Consider the following 16,297-nt stretch of genomic DNA (forward strand, 5'->3'; position numbering starts at 1 on the left):
AAATATTCAGACACAGGACAGAAAAAAACACGCAGTGAAACAGTAAACAAATAACATAAATCACATTCAAGACTAGAGTCCTGTGGAGTGTAAACAACCAACCTCAGTGCTGTGGTACTGATGATGACTTTAAATTGATGTGTGATGAATTACAAGTGTTTCTATTAATTTTAATATCTATATTTTTTTGACATTGATCAGAGACCCCGCGTGACCTCCTGCTGCACTAAACACATCAGCGTAACAGCAAGCGTAATAACTATGTATCTGTTAACATTAGTTTGACTCTTATAAAATTGATCGCATCTTAAGGTATTGTCAATGAAAAAACTGAAATTACAATAACAGTGACAGGAAGACAGTTCCGTGACTTCTACCCTCTGGACGTGAGTTTTCAGCAGCATCATGACTGATAGTTAAGGGTCTAACCTTTGGAGCAACCTTAACCAGGACTGAGTTTCTCCTTTACATCCATCGCTGGTCCTGTTTTGACCTAAGACGAGGAGGACCTCAAAAGCACCCTGAGTCTTGGTTGGTTTTCAAAAGACTGCCAATGCCTTTAAAACAAATCATATTATTATACCTTCAAATCTAGCTGAAGCCTAAAAAACAATGATATAAAAAAGTAAAACTAAACACAACCCTACAGAGAGCTGGCACCCTGTTGCACCACCACACCTGCCCCTCCCTCGCAGTTCCCATACAGATCTGCCAGTTTCCTGAAGCGTGGTCCCCACTCCCTCAGGAAGTCGTAGTTCTGCTCTGACTCCACCAGGCTGGAAGAGTTCAGGGAGCTCATGGACTCAGCGGCTGACCCGCTGCCCTCAAAGGCGTAGGTCTGCAGGGAGTCAAAGGGGGGCGCCGCAAGATCCAGGTCTGCCACCTGAAGCCTGTCCCTGATGAACTCTTGGAACAGCCGGTTCTTCTCCGTCATGAGGAGTCCTGCTGGGTTCTGGTCCCGGTCTCGGTGACTCTGTACAGGTTTGTTGGGGTTCCTCAGCGCTAGTATGTCAAAGGCCTCGGTGTCCTCCTCGCCTCCACCCTCATCGTCGTAGCGGACAATGTTCTCACGGATGTCTCTTTCGTCCTCCATGATGAGAGGCTCTCTGCCTCGGCGTCTGATAGCCGCTGTTAGCATAACGACACCTGCAGAAACAGGAAGAAGTGGGACAATCAAACAGCCATGAGGAAAATTTTTACGTGCGGTGTGGTTTCATCGCTTGTCTGGCTGTCTGTTCACTTTAGCGTCACATTAAACAAATCAAACTTTATTTGTATAGCTCCTTTCATACATAGAAATGCAACCCAAGGTGCCTGACAAAAGTAAAATGAAAATAATAATAATAATAAAAAAAAACATTCAATAAAAGTGCAGCAGTCAATTAAAACCCTCCCCCATCCTCCCAGTCGGTAATAAAAAATGGCAGGTCACTGAGGAATCACAAGGGGAAACAGCCACTGGGATCATCTTCACTGGGAGTGATCCCCAGGATGATGACACCCCACCCAGTGTGGAGGCCCCCCAAAGTAAAATACTATTTTGTAAAACAAAGGGGTTGGGCAGTGGCATGACCTGGCTCTTACCCAGCAGCGTGAGGATGCAAGTAAGAAGCATGGCGGTGGCAGCGGCGCCGAGACTGACAGCCAGCAGTGGTGATGGACCCCAGCTGCAGGAGAGATGGTTTCCAGCGCCGTCACAGGTGCAGACGGTGATGGACAGCGTGTTGGTGCTGCTCAGTGACAGAGCACTGCCGTCCGAAATCACCACTGGCAGGAAGTGAACCAGCTGCTCCCGCTGCAGGAAACCGCCACGCAGAGTGAGGATGGACGCCGTGTTGTCTGCGGGCGGGCGGGCGGCGGGAGTAACACAAGTTTAGTCAGCCAACTGCTCACAAATGAGCCGACGACGTGGAAGAGTTCAGGCTTTACATCTTTACCTCCGTTGTCTCTAAGGGTGAAGCTCAGGTTCCCAGCAGCCTCGGCGGTCACAGAGAACAGGAAGTGGTGTCCGTTCTCAGGTTCGTCGCGATCCACAGCACTCAGAGTCTGGATGATCTGAGAGGTCAAAGTTTAAGATAAGGGCATCAGTTGAGAAAATCCAGGAGAGATGGCACGAGTATCAAATGAAAGAAATGAACATTTCTCTGGGTTTATGAATAAATGTCAGGTGCTGATCCTGGTCACATGACATCAGATGCAATCAGATTAGTTGATGGGACATTTGGAAGCAGATCTGAATCAGATTAACACAGATTACAGGAATGATGTGACACTTTAAACACGAATAACCCTCAGCTACTTTATCGAAAGGTCAGAGGTCACAAGTAGCTAAAGCCGGTTCCTCGTTTCTGTTGACAGAGGCAGGAGGTACGGTTAGCTAACCATGTTAGCTAACATCATCGATTGATTATTAACTTCCTCCTGTGTTGGGATGAAAGTGCAGTGGCCGTGACGCAGGTTCGATAACAAAGAGTGTGTGTTTAACAATCCAGGTTTTGGTACCTGTCCAGGTTCTGAGTTCTCACAGACGAAGGTTTCATACTCGACGGCGAAGATAGGCGCGTTATCATTAACGTCTGCAACAGAGACCAGAACCACTGCTTTCCCAACCTGAGAGTGGTCCACTGACGCACACACAAACATACACACAACAATTTTCAGAAAAAAAATGCCTTTAACATTTCCTGTCTTGTTCTACTGCTTCCCACCACCAGGGGGCTGCAACCGCAGTTGCCAATGGGGTAAATGAGGGACTTACGGCTCTCGGTGGCGAGGATGGTGAGGTTGTACAAGGCAATGACTTCCCTGTCCAGGGGTCGAGCTGTTCGGATCACACCTGTGCTGCTGTCAACACTGAAGTAGCCATCCACATCTGACTTCCTGTCGATGGAGTACCTGCAGGAAGCAGCTTACACCTTGTCAAATACACCCGGGGACCCCCGAATGGGGGCAACATCTCTGTGTGAGATTTCTAACCTGACTGGGCTGTTGGTGGCGTCGGGGTCGTGAGCTGCCACTGATCCCACGTCGGTTCCTACTGGTGCCGCCTCAGAGACGACCATCTGGTTGATGGAGGAGGAGAAGACGGGCGGCTCGTCCACGTTGTGCACCAGCAGTCGGACCGCCGCCACATCGCTGAACGACAGCGTGGACAGGTAGCGAGGGGCCACGTGGCGGTTGGACGCCTCGATGCGCAGCGTGTAGCTCGACTTGACCTCAAAGTCCAGCGGCTGTGGCGAGAGGAGGAGCCTCTGTGACACACGACTCCGCTTCCGCTCATGAATTACAACTTATTCAATGTTTTCAGGCTGATGGGTGTGACTTTTTTTATACATATATCTCCACACCAGGAGATAAAGAGAGCCGACACAGAGAACGGGACTGGACACAAGGGCTTTTGAGCGGATCATCGTGTCTCCGCACGCTTCGCCGGCTGCAAGCTAAATTTGTTGTGGACAGCTGTGATTCTCCTCTGGGAGCGCCGCCGAAAAACATAGACACAACTCTAACCAGCTCTCTGTGAGGGAAGCAGTTCAGCGCTGCGGATGATCAGACGGCTCACAACAACTAAACCAGGAGCTTTGAGGTCCTCTAATTGGAAAGCAGTTGCTCATGTAGTGTCTGAAGTATCTTGTGCCATATGAAAACAGGGTGAACATGCAACATGCAGTTCATTGTGCAGTCTATGAATGGGTTAATTCTAGCCAGAAGAAGATGGAATGTAAACTTAGAGGAAGAGGTTTCTCCAGAGCCCTATACATTATATGATATGTTTAGCATTTCGGATTTATGGTCTATAAACAGGGGGACACGGTGGCGCAGTAGTTAGCTCTGCCGCCTCACTGCAAGAAGGTTGTAGGTTTGATTCGGGGCCTGGGGCCTTTCTGTGTGGTGTTTGCATGTTCTCGCTGTGTCTGCGTGGGTTCTCTCCGGGATCTCTTGGATGTTTGTGTGAGTGCGAATGGTTGCTTGTCTTTGTTTGTCTCTAAGTGGCCCTGCCTCAAGCAGACCCCCCCCAACCCTGAGTTCAGGTATGAAAAAATGCATGGATAGATGGTCTGTAAACAACCCTATTCTTTCCAGGACAGCCACTTCTGTTCCCTTAAAAGGATATACGTCTATGCCTTAGATCTGCTCATATATGTCTGTGGTGTTGGAGCTGTACCTTTGCAGTTGTCCACATTGGCCACAATACCTCCCTCAGGCAGACCTAGGTGCCCTAGGGGCTAAACTCTTTTTGCAATAAACGTACTTCTATAAAATCTAGTCTGCGTCAACGAGGATTCCTTCATCATCTACGCATCACGGCTGACTGACAAAACACCACACTCACTCACCTGGTCCAGCGTCACCAGGCCCTCCTGAGTCTTGGGGTCGGTGGTGATGCTGAAGGTTCCCAGTCCGTCTCCGTCCAGGATGCGGTACTCCATCTCAGCGTTGGGACCCACATCCAGATCCACAGCTCTGATCCTGGCCACCACGGCCGAAATGGCCTCCGACTCTGGGATGTTGAACTGGTAGCTCTCTGTGGGGGAAGCAAACAGGTTTACTTGACACCTGTGCATCACCTGTGAGCTCAGACGTGGAGGTGAGCGGCGGGACTAACTGCGGGGGAAGCGTGGTGGGTTGTCGTTGACGTCGGTCAGCAGCACCGTGACGGAGGTGGTACCTGACAGACCCCCCATCTGACCCATCATGTCCTTGGCCTGGACCACCAACAGGTAACGATCCCTTGCCTCCCGGTCCATGTCTGCCAGCGCCGTCCGCACCACACCTGCCGTTGGCGTCAGCGTCACACATGTGAATCACATCACTTTGAACTTTTGTCAAGTTAGTAGGTCAGGTGACGCCTTCCCCGCAGGCAAAATGGCTTTCTTTGAATTTAAAATGTTTTATGAGGCAGTTTTACATGCAGTACTGCAACTGGCCACTCGTCAGTTCATACTGAGGAGACGTCGCCATCAACGAGGGAGGAATACTTCAGCTGAGACGTTGCGGGGGACACAACATTTATTTTACGGGGAGAAAATTCCTGCAGGTTCTCCACTGACAGGAAGTCCATCTTTTTGCTGATTTTAGGTTAAACACAGCCATGATTTAGAGCAGTAGAGGCTGAAGCTGTTGATTATCCACTAATCCTCACACACACACACACACACACACACACACACACACACTCCTGCTTAAGCTGTTTTCAGCTTTTCATAGGACGCTGTAAAAATGTGTGCATTTGCAAGGGAATGGAATGGATGGAATTAGATGCTTCCTGTGTTTCCTTCCCAATAACTACCATTCTAAACACCAAGAAACGGCCAACCAGCTGCCTAGCCTCTGCCGACATCACACTGGTTTCAGATTTTGGCACCTTTGTCCTCAGGTTTGGTTTTTAGGTGTTGCTCTTGCAGTCGTGTGTCCAGGTGTTATGTTGGGGTGTGTCCAGGTGTGCCTCACCTGTCTTGGGCTCGACAGAGAAGTAGGGCTGACCCTGCAGGATGCTGTAGCTCAGCCTAGCAGAGTTTCCGTAAGTGGGATCGTCGGCATCCGTCGCCACCACCGTCACCACTGACGTCCCTGTGCAGGCAAATGACAACTTTATTAACCATACGGTGAACGTCTTTATTGACACCTGCATGTGAGGAGCCTTTTCTGGCTCTGCGTTAGACGTGTTTGACGCTAACCTACTGGCGACCTCTCGGGCACCCTGGCGGTGTATGGCCCCTCCAGGAACCTGGGCTCGTTGTCATTGATGTCCTGGACTTTGATGATGAACTGGGACTCGGGTTCCAACGGCAGGTCGGTGCGCCGGTCTCGAGCCTGAGCCCTGAGGGTGTAATAGGCCTGCTGTTCCCGGTCCAGCCTCTTGATCGCATGAATGTCCCCTGTGCTCTCATCAATGGTGAAGATGGACGCGGTGCCCTCGCCACTCAGGACATACCTCACCTGACCGTCACCTTTATCCACGTCGGAGTGAAGCTGAGGGACACCAGGGCAATGTCAAAGTCAACAGTTATGTGACTAGAATAGGTTTAACCTAGTTGAGCCCAGCGACAGAGACAGGGGAGCCCAGCAGTTAGCCTAGCTGCTAACTATGCAGCATAACGAAAACGATCTGTTCCCTTTTAAACCAGGCGTTTCGATGGTTGTTTAGCACAAAGTGTTTTCTGATGTTCAGTTACAGTTTTAGTGTTGAATGTAAAGGACAGCAACTCTCTTTAGTCGGAGGATCGAGGACGGAGCCTTGAGGGATCTCAGCACCTGTCCTGCCCTTACATTTAAATTACAGTCAGTGCACATGTGCACATACACATGCACTGTCATCTTGAATCTGTGTGTCTGCTGTCTACACGGCAGGCAGCGTGTGTTAGTCATCTCCGAGAATGCCGAGGGTACTCTGCAGATAGTGTTTGTGTGTGTGTGTGGGTGTGTGTGTGTGTGTGTTAAATATCGACAGCATTATCAGCCGACCAATCAGACAGCAGGACAGGTCTGGGGCCCGAGGAGGTCAAACAGCAGTGATGTGACATGAGTGGACTGTGTGGTCACTGTGATGGATGGCGCGTTTGCAACGTACCTTCCCAACATAGAGCGGCTCATCGCCAGTGTACTCCTCCAGGACGAAGAACTGGTTCCACACCCAGCTCCGCCTCCTGCGTCTCATCCTCCCCTGCTGGGAGTGGACACACCCCGAGGCCCCTCCCCCTTCTCCGCCCTCCGACACCGGACGCAGGAGGGTGGAGTTCAGCGTCATGGCCTCACAGCCGTGCTCCTTCCACAGGGCGAGCACGCTGAGCACTCCAAGGAAGCAGACAGCCTTCATGCCTCAGAGCACAGTGGGACCAGTGAGGGCTCCAAACACTCCAGACAATACAGGACCAGAACAGTTCAGCAGCACAAAGACCTGGAACACAGGACCAGCACAGTATAACTATGAGGGAACCAGCAGGTGCCATTACGATTGCGATCTAACTGTTTCACAGGTACAATGATCAGTTAACATATTAAAACATAGTTATGGTTTACATAATAATTAGAAATAAAAACACAAGTCATAAAGTTCAGCCGATCATCTGAGAACCGCTGGTGTTTTTATCTGCCATCACCAGAGGGCTATAAAGCCCTGTTATCTTTACAAGTTGGCAAGGAAACAAGCAGGATTAGTTTATAGGCAGACACTTTTTTTCTGACAGTAGGTAGGATGCTAGCTGTAGTTACAAAGGCAATACAGCATGCCCCACAATACTGATGCATGCTAGGGGGCAGAAGTCCCTGGTCAATATGTTCTGATGTACCGAAGTCATCGGCCGAAAAAGACTTTCACACAATCACATTTTCCAGCAGATTCAGATTTGACCTGAGTCGGCTGAAATGATAAAAAAATAAAAAAATAAACAGTCACAATAGACAAAAGTTTGGATGAGAGACAGTCTTTCTCTAACCTTGGATTCATCCTCTGGGGTTCAGTCCAGATCTTCTGATGGAGAAGCATCAGTCTTACCGTCACTAGAGTCCAGCAGCAGCCAACACACCACCAGGACCACTCTCTCTCCCCTGCTGTTGCCCATCCGCTTCTTATAAAGACCCCATTTACACTCTGTGTGTGAGCGAGTGAGTGAGGGAGCGAGTGAGCTTGAACTCCTCCTCCAGTGAGGGAGGGGCGGGACTACTGGGAACATCAGTGTTTTTAATGCTGCTGAGGTCACTTCTGCACTAGAGGGTGTGTTCACATCCAGAGGTGCAGTGATACGGAGAGAAACAGTGGCCGAGCATCCACAGTTTCCAAAATGATTGGACACAATGGAAAAAAGAGTTTTCACTGCTATTTAAAACTGAATTTCTGGTAAGTGTGAGCTACCTCCTGTGTCCTGGAAAACAGCGCCTCCATCAGGGCAAAGCATCAAAGAGAAATCTACAAATGAAGAAACAAATTTAGCTGGATAGAATAAAAAAAAAAAAGATTATTAACTGACAAATTGGATAAAAATTGGATTTAAAAAAATGATTGACAGTGAAAATGATCTGTCCGGTGATATTGAGTTGAGTTCATTTGATGATCAGAATGTGTTTGCATGAAGATCAGTGGAGAAGTCTGGCAGGTCAATTGACTGCTTGTGTTATTGATTATTGGTAGACGCAGCAGATCAGCACTTGCTGCTCTTTCATCAGACAGCGGGTTTGTGACTCCTTTCTGCTTCTCTCTCTGATCTGCTAGTGTGGGTGACTTGGTGACCTCCTACCTGTCAGACAGTCAGATCCAAAATCAAAGCCCCGACAGACATGTCGGGGTAAAAATGGATCCATGCACCGAAGACGAACTTTAACTCTAAAAATAATGTGAAGACGTGAGGACATGATGAAAGAGACGCAAAACCTGAGGTTGTCGTGAATTGTCTCAGCATTGAGAGGAGCAGTCAAGAAGCATCGCCTGAAGGCCTCCTGAACATTAAGAACAGCATCAGATGTGAAGAACGTCGCAGGAGCATGAGATGGTGAAGGTCTCAGGGGCTCCAGGGACTGCTGCTCCATCTGCCACGTTGCCTTCAGGTACACAATCAAGCGCAGGTCACCTGTGTCCCAGCAAAACACGCAATCATTGCAGCTAATCATGCTGAAGCACAATGATCTGCTCCACTTGGTTCACTTGTTCACCCTCCAGGTGTTCCACATGGTTAAGAACTTGGCCTCCTGCTGTTGGATCGCATTGGTTCTGGAACATAACATTGAGGAAACAGTCCATCCCATAAATCACCAGTAGGGGGAGAATTGGAAGTCGTCACCGCGCTAAAGGTCAAGGCCGAGCTGGATGTCGCCCGCTGTAGGTGCGCGTGACGGAAAAGATACTTCAGGCACTGTGGCCTCACAGCAGGAGGGTCATGGCTTTCAGTCCCACTCAGGTCTTTTTTTTGTGTTCTCGCCATGTGTGGGTGTGGCTTATGGATCTTCTATCTCCACCTTAGGCTTGACTGACAACTCTGAACCGCGTATTGGCGCCAGTTTGTTGTCGGCTGTTTGTCTCCCCGCAATAAATGGCCGACTTGTTGTGGGTGTATCCCCGCCGTCACCCCTGAGACCACTGGGACAGCCTCCAGCCTCCGCCCAACACCAACCCTGCAGAAGTGGTGACAGAAAATGGGTGGCTGTTTTCTTTCTCATGTCTGTGTGTTCCGTCTCAGCGGCTTGTTAAGCTGCGGCTCCGCCCACATGGCGTGAAAACAAGGTCATGGCACAGAGGAAGTGAAGGGGGACCAATGGGGTGAGCACGGAGGGACTCGGCAGGAGATCCTCGACCTTTGCTTCAGACAGCAGGACAAATGGACAAATGTCATATGACTGCGGGAGGTTGGAGGACAAGAGCGGAAGAAGGAGAAAACTTCCCGGATTCACTTTGCAGACCAGTCACTCCATTTGAGAAGCTCTTCCTCTGAAGGGTCGGAGCTGGAGACAACAACCAGCAGCAGCTTTTGCTTCTCCAGTGGCTGAGCAGGACCTCACACACTGAGTTCCAATCAATAACAGCACCAGTGCTGATGTTTGTGTCAATCTATAGACCAGGTGATGAGTTCTGGTCACATGACAAGAGACCTCAGCTGTCCTGAGCTCCCACCGCCTGCAGCACAGCTGATCTCAGGTGTTCCCAGGAAGTGAATCATCAACAGCTGGAGGACACACACACACACACACACACACACACACACACACACAAGCACACACACACACGCACGCACATGCATGCGCGCACGCGATTCACGCACGCACTAAACAGACCCCCACTAAAAACATCAAGTCTTCCAACTAACTTGTTGTGCTGAACGTCACTGATACTGATGCCATTTCCTGGATGATGGTTTTCCAAACGAAATGAAGTCCACCAACAGGATGGAGGTCTGGTTTTTCCCCTCTCAACTGTTGGACTTTACAGAAACTAAGGTGCTGGTTGTTTCCAGGCAGCGGGATGGATGTAGCTAGCTTCTGTTCAGACACAGAACAAATTCTCCACATATTTTTTGTTCTTTTGTATTTAAAAAAAAGTTGGTGAGATTCTTTTGCAATTATAATTATATTTTGAAAAATGGGTTGTAGATAATGTTTGAGATTGTTCCTTCTGATTTCTTTACTGTGAATTGTTTTTTTGCTGTTTGAACGATCTCTGGCTAGCGTTGCCACTTTTACGTTTCACTGCACATCCTTTGAGCACGTGACAAATAGAGTTCTTGAATCTTGAAACCTGGAATCCTGCGGGCATGACAGGCCTGCAATCCCCCCGCAATCCAATGGTCTCTGGAGGAGAGAGTTCCATGTGTGAGATAGCATGAATGCTCCCTTATCCCCATTCATGGTCTGTCATAGCAAAAGGGATTGTGGAAGTAAAATATATTTTAGTAAGAAGGAGTTATCAGGTTATGAGCTGAATGCTGAGCAGAGGAGCAGTAAAGAAAAAAATAAACAGTATTGTGGTAATAAACAACATGGTGAGAACCACATTTCATGTAGCCATGAATTAGCCACTTGCTGATTTCAATGGCCCTCTGTGATCCAACACTTTTGTTGTTTTCCAATCTGATGATTCTTGCCCTTGTCCAGAAAAAAAAGAAAAATAATTAATGAATTAAAAAAAAATAAAAAAAATCAAAAATCAAAACAGGCCGAGAGACTGCAACTCAGTCAGTCAAACCATATCAGGTATTTAAAAGTCTTACCTATCGACTCTTTGTCTGAACAGAAGAATCGGTACTATTGTTTATTTGAATCTTTTTTTTTTTTTTACATAATTGTTGATATTGAGTAGAAAATTAATGAAAAATTACACATGATATTTCCATAACTTTTGTTGGCCTGAAATAGTAGCTCCCCCCTGTGCTCTCGTTTTCAGATGATGCACTTCTTCCTGACTATGTGCGCGCTGGAAGATGTTTGTCGCCTCGGTGTGTCTGTGTGAAGTGGAGCAGAGGGCGAGCTGATTGTTTTCTGTGCCCACCCTAAAGAAACACAAGAGAGAGGGATGAAGGCAACTGCAGGAAAACAAGAGGAATAAGAGTGTTTGAACCAGAAGAACCACAACTGGAAGGAAGGAAGGATCTGAAGTTAGACCAGGCGGTGATGACAAAGAACATTTGTTTTTCGAAATGTATGTAAAGAAGAAGAAGGACAAGAAGAAGACGAAGAAGAAGAAGAGATGTTGTTTATTAACCCCTTAGCGTTGTCTTAAGGGCACATCAACAGGAACAATCAGCTTGAAAGACTGAGAAACGCTTCACCTCCCTCTCTGTCACTTCCTGTCAGTTGGTGCGTCTCAGAAGTGTGTGTGTGTGTGTGTGTGCTTGTCACATATCCTCTGTGTGTGTGTGCGTGCACGCGTGCGTGTGTTTGCCCCCCTCCAATCTCCCGGCTTAACAAGGAGCCTTTAAAATGCCAAAACCTCAAAAACTGTCAGCTCATATTACTGTCAGTGTCCACACACACACACACACACACACACACACACACACACACACACACACACACACAAGCATGTGCACACACCTGGAGACTAAACACCAGTATCTGTGTGTTTCAGGTTTTATGGGGGCGGGAGGCGTGTCCATAAAAATGCTACACTCATGTCATGGAGGTTGATGTCACTTCCTGCAGGAAATACAATTCTTCCCTTTCCTATTGTGCCTAGTTCCTTGTGCCCCAGGAAGTCTACTAATACCGCAGAGTACCTCTAGAGGCACCAGTAGTCTCATCAGGGTGATCTTTCCTGGCGTTTCGCAGCTCACCAGGGTGTGGAGGTTCAGACCAAGCGCCCTCTGCTGACCTCAGTGTGCTTCTTCACCTTCAGCCCGACTTAGTATTTGCTTGCATGTGGTTTGACTGGTTTACTTTTTGTCCCTGCCCACTCCCAGTTTTTCTAGGTTCCCAGCCCAAGGCTTCACGTTTGTGCTGCCCCCTCATGGCCCAGAGGAAAATTTGGTTTCTGGACACATGACCTGACAGTTCAATGGAGCAACCAACCAAAACAATATTTCACTCCAAACCTCCTCCAAACAACACACTCACTCACTGTCTCTGTCTCTCTCTCTCTCTCTCTCTCACACACACACACACATACACACACACACACACACACACACACACACACACACACACACAGATGGATCATCAGTGTTTTCAAGGTTAATAAACCACTTACACTAAAAGTGTGAGTGTGTGTGTGTTTGCTGATGTTTCTGCTCTATTTAACAGCCTAAGACTGAATCACCTGATGTTTTTTTCCTTAACACATAAAACTAAACAGACCTTTGTGTAACACTTTTGCTGCTTGAACAGTGTCATTGGAAACAGTGGAAACTGCACAATTGTTGATTTATTTTGATTTCTGCGAAACAATTGATTGTTTTGCAGGTGAATATCTGTTTTATACGTCACTGCCTGATCACAACCGCATCATCACTGTTGTCTCAGATCCCTGATCCTCACAGAGTGGAAGTGTACCTGGAAGCAACCTGGTACCTGGTTCCAAGCGTCGCTGGAACCATGGAACTCCTCCGTAGAGTCCAGACAACCTTCACTCATGCTGATTGGCTCAGGTTCTGAGTTGATTAAACTTAAACTGTGACTATTGTCTCTGAGGTGTATTCTCAGATTTGGTTCTTTGCTTTTCTGTTTGTTGCTGAGTTTGGCTGTCAGGAACACTTGGTGGGTGGTGCCTCAACAGAGTGTCTGAGCATATCTTCCTCTGCAGCCTGTTCATCCCATTTACTAATAGTCTTTGATTAGTTTACAGCCGAGGCTCTATTCCACTTCTGATGTTTCCTGCCACCAATTGGCACCTTTTGTAGATTCATCTATCTGACGAATCGCTTACACCTGGTTCCCATTGAGCGACTCATTGGTGGCAGGGTGGAGAGGAACCACACCTCTCTCACTCTATTAGCAAAAGAAAGCAGAGTGTGGATGGGGAGGGGTTTCACTCCCCACTTTTTTTCAGAAGGAGGGAAGAAGGCTTTAGGGTTAGAGGCAAAAGCGAAACATCTAACTTCCAAGACCATCTGATGACTAAAAAGATGGTTAATCTGTTCATGAAGAATCAGATTAATGGATGTAATGTTCTGAGGGAGGGAAGAAATAACCATGTGACCGCGAAACAGAAAGATGAATTCTTGTCTGACAGTTTAATTCTTCTGATAATCTGGCTTTGACTGAGCGAATTTTGCCACAATAAATCTAGTAGTCTTAGACAGGCAGACAGTATTATTTTGACTGTAAGTGATTGGTCTGATTTGAATGACACCCGTTCCCTGTGCAGCAGTCAGTTTACTCAATGTTCTCAATGGCTCAAGTCCAGATGGCTAAAATAATTTTTGTTGAAAGCAGAACTGAGTCTGTTCAAATCAGTTCATCATTATTTACTGATATATTTTTTTTAATTTCTTTCCGCTCCTCCACTTTGTGCTACTACAATAATACTGCTGCTTAACTGGTGACATAAATTATTCATTCATTAAAAAAACAGAACTATCTGTACAAACAGTCAAACACTGCCATCTAATGGAACAGGAAGTTTACTGCTCAGCTGGTGATCAAGAGATTCGCTGCGTTCCTTTCAAATTAAGAGAAGCAAAAAAACAACCCAGACAGAAGTGTAAAACTTTGCTCAGTTTTTACTTTCATGTTCTAAAATAATTCCAAATCTCTTTTTTCTTACAAACGGTCTGTAAATAAAACTTTAAAGAAAAATAACAGATCTAGATAAAATAGAAAAAGAGGGTAAAAGTTTTGTTAAAACTGTCACTTGGTCAAATCAAAGAGTCCCTGAAGTCTCCCGAAGCTGCCAGGAGACGCACTGCTGGTGACTGAGCATGCTCAGACGGTTGTTTCCTGCTGATGAACCCGGTGTTTGTGGTGTCTTGTCAGGATGCAGCTTTCCTTCTGTCTGCTTCCGAGATGGCTTCCATGCCAGCCCAGGGGTCCTCCAGCATGGAGGGGGTGCAGTACTCCTCCGCTGGTATGTCTGAGGATCTGGACTGTGGGCACACACAGGCCATCAACTCAAAACGTTTGAAAATAAAGTCTGCGTAACAAGCGCAACTTAAAAAGACCAACATTTATCTGCAGTCAGCAACACCTGGGGAACTTTTTCCTGCACCATATTTTACAGCTTGTCTCATCACCACAACAGTCAATCCATCATTCCACCCAGTTAGTCTTGATGCGAATTTTACAACTAAGGGGGCCCAATTATTACAAGTCTGAGATCGCCTTGTTTTTGTCTCCTTCCTAAGATGTGAAATGACTTAAAGTCCAGAAGTTTAATCAGGAGGGCACAGGGCTAAATATGTGGTTTTTGGAACATCGATCAGCAACAACAATCAGGTTTGCACCAGAGTACCGGATGGCAGCCGGAGGCGCGCGCACACACACACACACACACACACACACACACACACACACACACACACACACACACACACACACACACTATATATATGTTTATAATTCCCAGACCACATTTCCCAAACTAAACACGGAACAATGCATCATCCTCACCTGAAACTTGTGACCTGAGCCGTAACCTCGCCGATGGAACCCGCCTCCCCTGCGCCAATTCGGTCCCCCGTTTCCCCGGGGACCTCCACGAAACCCGCCGGGAGAGAAGCTCCTGTAGCCGGGGGAGTATCCTGGGTTAGACCCGGGAGAGAATCCTCGGTTGGGGCCGGGTGAGTACCCGGGCGAGTATCCGGGCGAGTACGCTGGAGAACCGGACGAGTACGCAGGATTGTAGCCGCCGCGGGGGGAACCTCCGCGGTGGTGGCCCGGGATTCCGTACGGGGTTTGACGGACGGAGGAACCCCAGCAGGCACCCGGGGACGGGAATCTCCCCTGCGGCCGCGGAGCTCCAGGGCTCTGCTGGGGTCTTACTGGGGCCGGACTTCGGTACATGTGAGCAGAAATGGGTTGAACACGCAGACAGACGGAGAGAAACTGCTACTGCCTAGGAGCGCAGGCACATCAAAATACCGAGACTGAACCGGAACCGGAAACAGTTCATCGTGTGTATGCGACAGATTGGAGCGCCACTCAGTGGTCATAGGGATTAATGCTCGAAATGAACCACTGCAAAACTCGCGAGCGAGGGAAAATCTATCTATCTATCTATCTGTCTTAAATTGGTTATGATAACAGCAGCAGCAACAACGAAACACTGTGTAGAGTTCTGATATGTTGCACTAAAATAGCCAAACATTTTAAAATGAAAAGCGTAAGCGAGTAATTTATCTCTACACGCGAAGCCGTCATACTGATATTATGCTTGTAATAACTAGGTTTGTCCTGAGGAGGGCACCAATGCCGTTTTTTTCTTTTAAACAGCTGTTGCTTCTTGCTTCGTGTCCGCGCTGCTACGTTGAGCACCACGCAGCTTCCTTTTTTTTGTCTCAGGTGAACCGGTGTTGGTGTTTCTGACACACAAAAAAAGCTCTGATGACGCCACAGACACTCCTTCGGGTTATTTAATTTTTATCATTCAATAAAATACCTATAAAATGATGCATTAACATTAAAATATCCACCGACAATCTGCCATGTTCGGACTCCACCCACATGCCACCAGGTGTGACAGTCACCTCACTCTGGTCTGGTTCAGTCAAACTTAGTGGACTCAGTGCTCGATTCGGTTCAGGTAAGAGTAGGAATCCCCAGTCTGTCTCGAGATGAACTTTGGGACTAAGCGATGAGTTTGACAAACTTCTGGTTTTAATTTTAACCTTTAGTGCGTGTCCTGACTTACTCTCAGTGATGTGTGTGATTTCAGGTTATATTTATCTGCTGTGGCGTGGACTGGAATGTAAAGACACGTAGTGACTGAGGTCCGGCGGCTGCTCTCCTCCTCCTCCTGCTGAGGAACATGAGTCACTCGTCACTCTGCTCTGTGGGCGTCTGAACAAGTTGACTCGCTGCACAAGCCAAAGAAAGTGAGAAAAATCCTCCAACCATCTGAGGCAAAACACCAATCTGACTCTGTAAAGGATGGAAGCCTCCGCCAGCAGACCCCGGACCAGGCATTGGACCCTGGACCATCCAGCAATACTGGAACCAAGCAGCAGACCGTGGACCCTGGACCGGGCAGCAAGACGATTGACCCTGGACCAGGCAGCAGATGATGGAGCCTGGACCAGTCAGCATACCCTGAACCCCACCAGGTAGTGGATCCTGGACACTGGATCAGGTAGCAAATCCTGGACTTGGTAGCGGACCCAGTCCTATGATTATGCAATGGGATAATACCCCTGAACCGTGGCCCAGTGTTCTGGGGACATCT

At 47.8% G+C, this 16,297-nt stretch overlaps 2 protein-coding genes across 2 annotated transcripts; both read right to left on the reverse strand.

Moving 5' to 3' along the window:
* Positions 1-643: 643 nt before the first annotated feature.
* LOC142884315 (cadherin-7-like) lies at positions 644-6,903 on the reverse strand. Its single transcript, XM_076019826.1, has 11 exons — positions 6,572-6,903; positions 5,679-5,973; positions 5,452-5,571; positions 4,607-4,774; positions 4,338-4,525; positions 2,977-3,230; positions 2,759-2,895; positions 2,503-2,624; positions 1,938-2,055; positions 1,585-1,839; positions 644-1,146 (listed from the first exon to the last, which is right to left on the reverse strand). Exons 1-11 carry the CDS (start codon positions 6,815-6,817, stop codon positions 644-646), a joined length of 2,406 nt encoding a protein of 801 aa, XP_075875941.1. The 5' UTR covers positions 6,818-6,903.
* Positions 6,904-13,622: 6,719 nt separating this feature from the next.
* mplkip (M-phase specific PLK1 interacting protein) lies at positions 13,623-15,020 on the reverse strand. Its single transcript, XM_076022199.1, has 2 exons — positions 14,527-15,020; positions 13,623-14,003 (listed from the first exon to the last, which is right to left on the reverse strand). The coding sequence occupies exons 1-2, from the start codon at positions 14,917-14,919 to the stop codon at positions 13,890-13,892; spliced, it is 507 nt and encodes a 168-aa protein (XP_075878314.1). The 5' UTR covers positions 14,920-15,020; the 3' UTR covers positions 13,623-13,889.
* Positions 15,021-16,297: the final 1,277 nt, after the last annotated feature.

Source organism: Nelusetta ayraudi, unplaced genomic scaffold (assembly GCF_046127955.1).
Source record: "Nelusetta ayraudi isolate G7.1 ecotype Tasmania unplaced genomic scaffold, CSIRO-AGI_Nayr_v1 ptg000011l, whole genome shotgun sequence".
NCBI classification, from domain to species: Eukaryota; Metazoa; Chordata; class Actinopteri; order Tetraodontiformes; family Monacanthidae; genus Nelusetta; species Nelusetta ayraudi.

Excerpts from the sequence above, each read along its gene's own strand:
- LOC142884315 (XM_076019826.1), bottom strand. The coding sequence starts at position 6,817 with ATGAAGGCTGTCTGCTTCCTTGGAGTGCTCAGCGTGCTCGCCCTGTGG. Across the intron at positions 2,625-2,758 it reads CATCCTCGCCACCGAGAGCC|TGGACCACTCTCAGGTTGGG; the intron begins GTAAGTCCCTCA and ends TGTGTGCGTCAG. Across the intron at positions 1,147-1,584 it reads TTGCATCCTCACGCTGCTGG|GTGTCGTTATGCTAACAGCG; the intron begins GTAAGAGCCAGG and ends CTGTTTCTGCAG.
- mplkip (XM_076022199.1), bottom strand. The coding sequence starts at position 14,919 with ATGTACCGAAGTCCGGCCCCAGTAAGACCCCAGCAGAGCCCTGGAGCT. Across the intron at positions 14,004-14,526 it reads GCTCAGGTCACAAGTTTCAG|TCCAGATCCTCAGACATACC; the intron begins GTGAGGATGATG and ends GTGTGCCCACAG.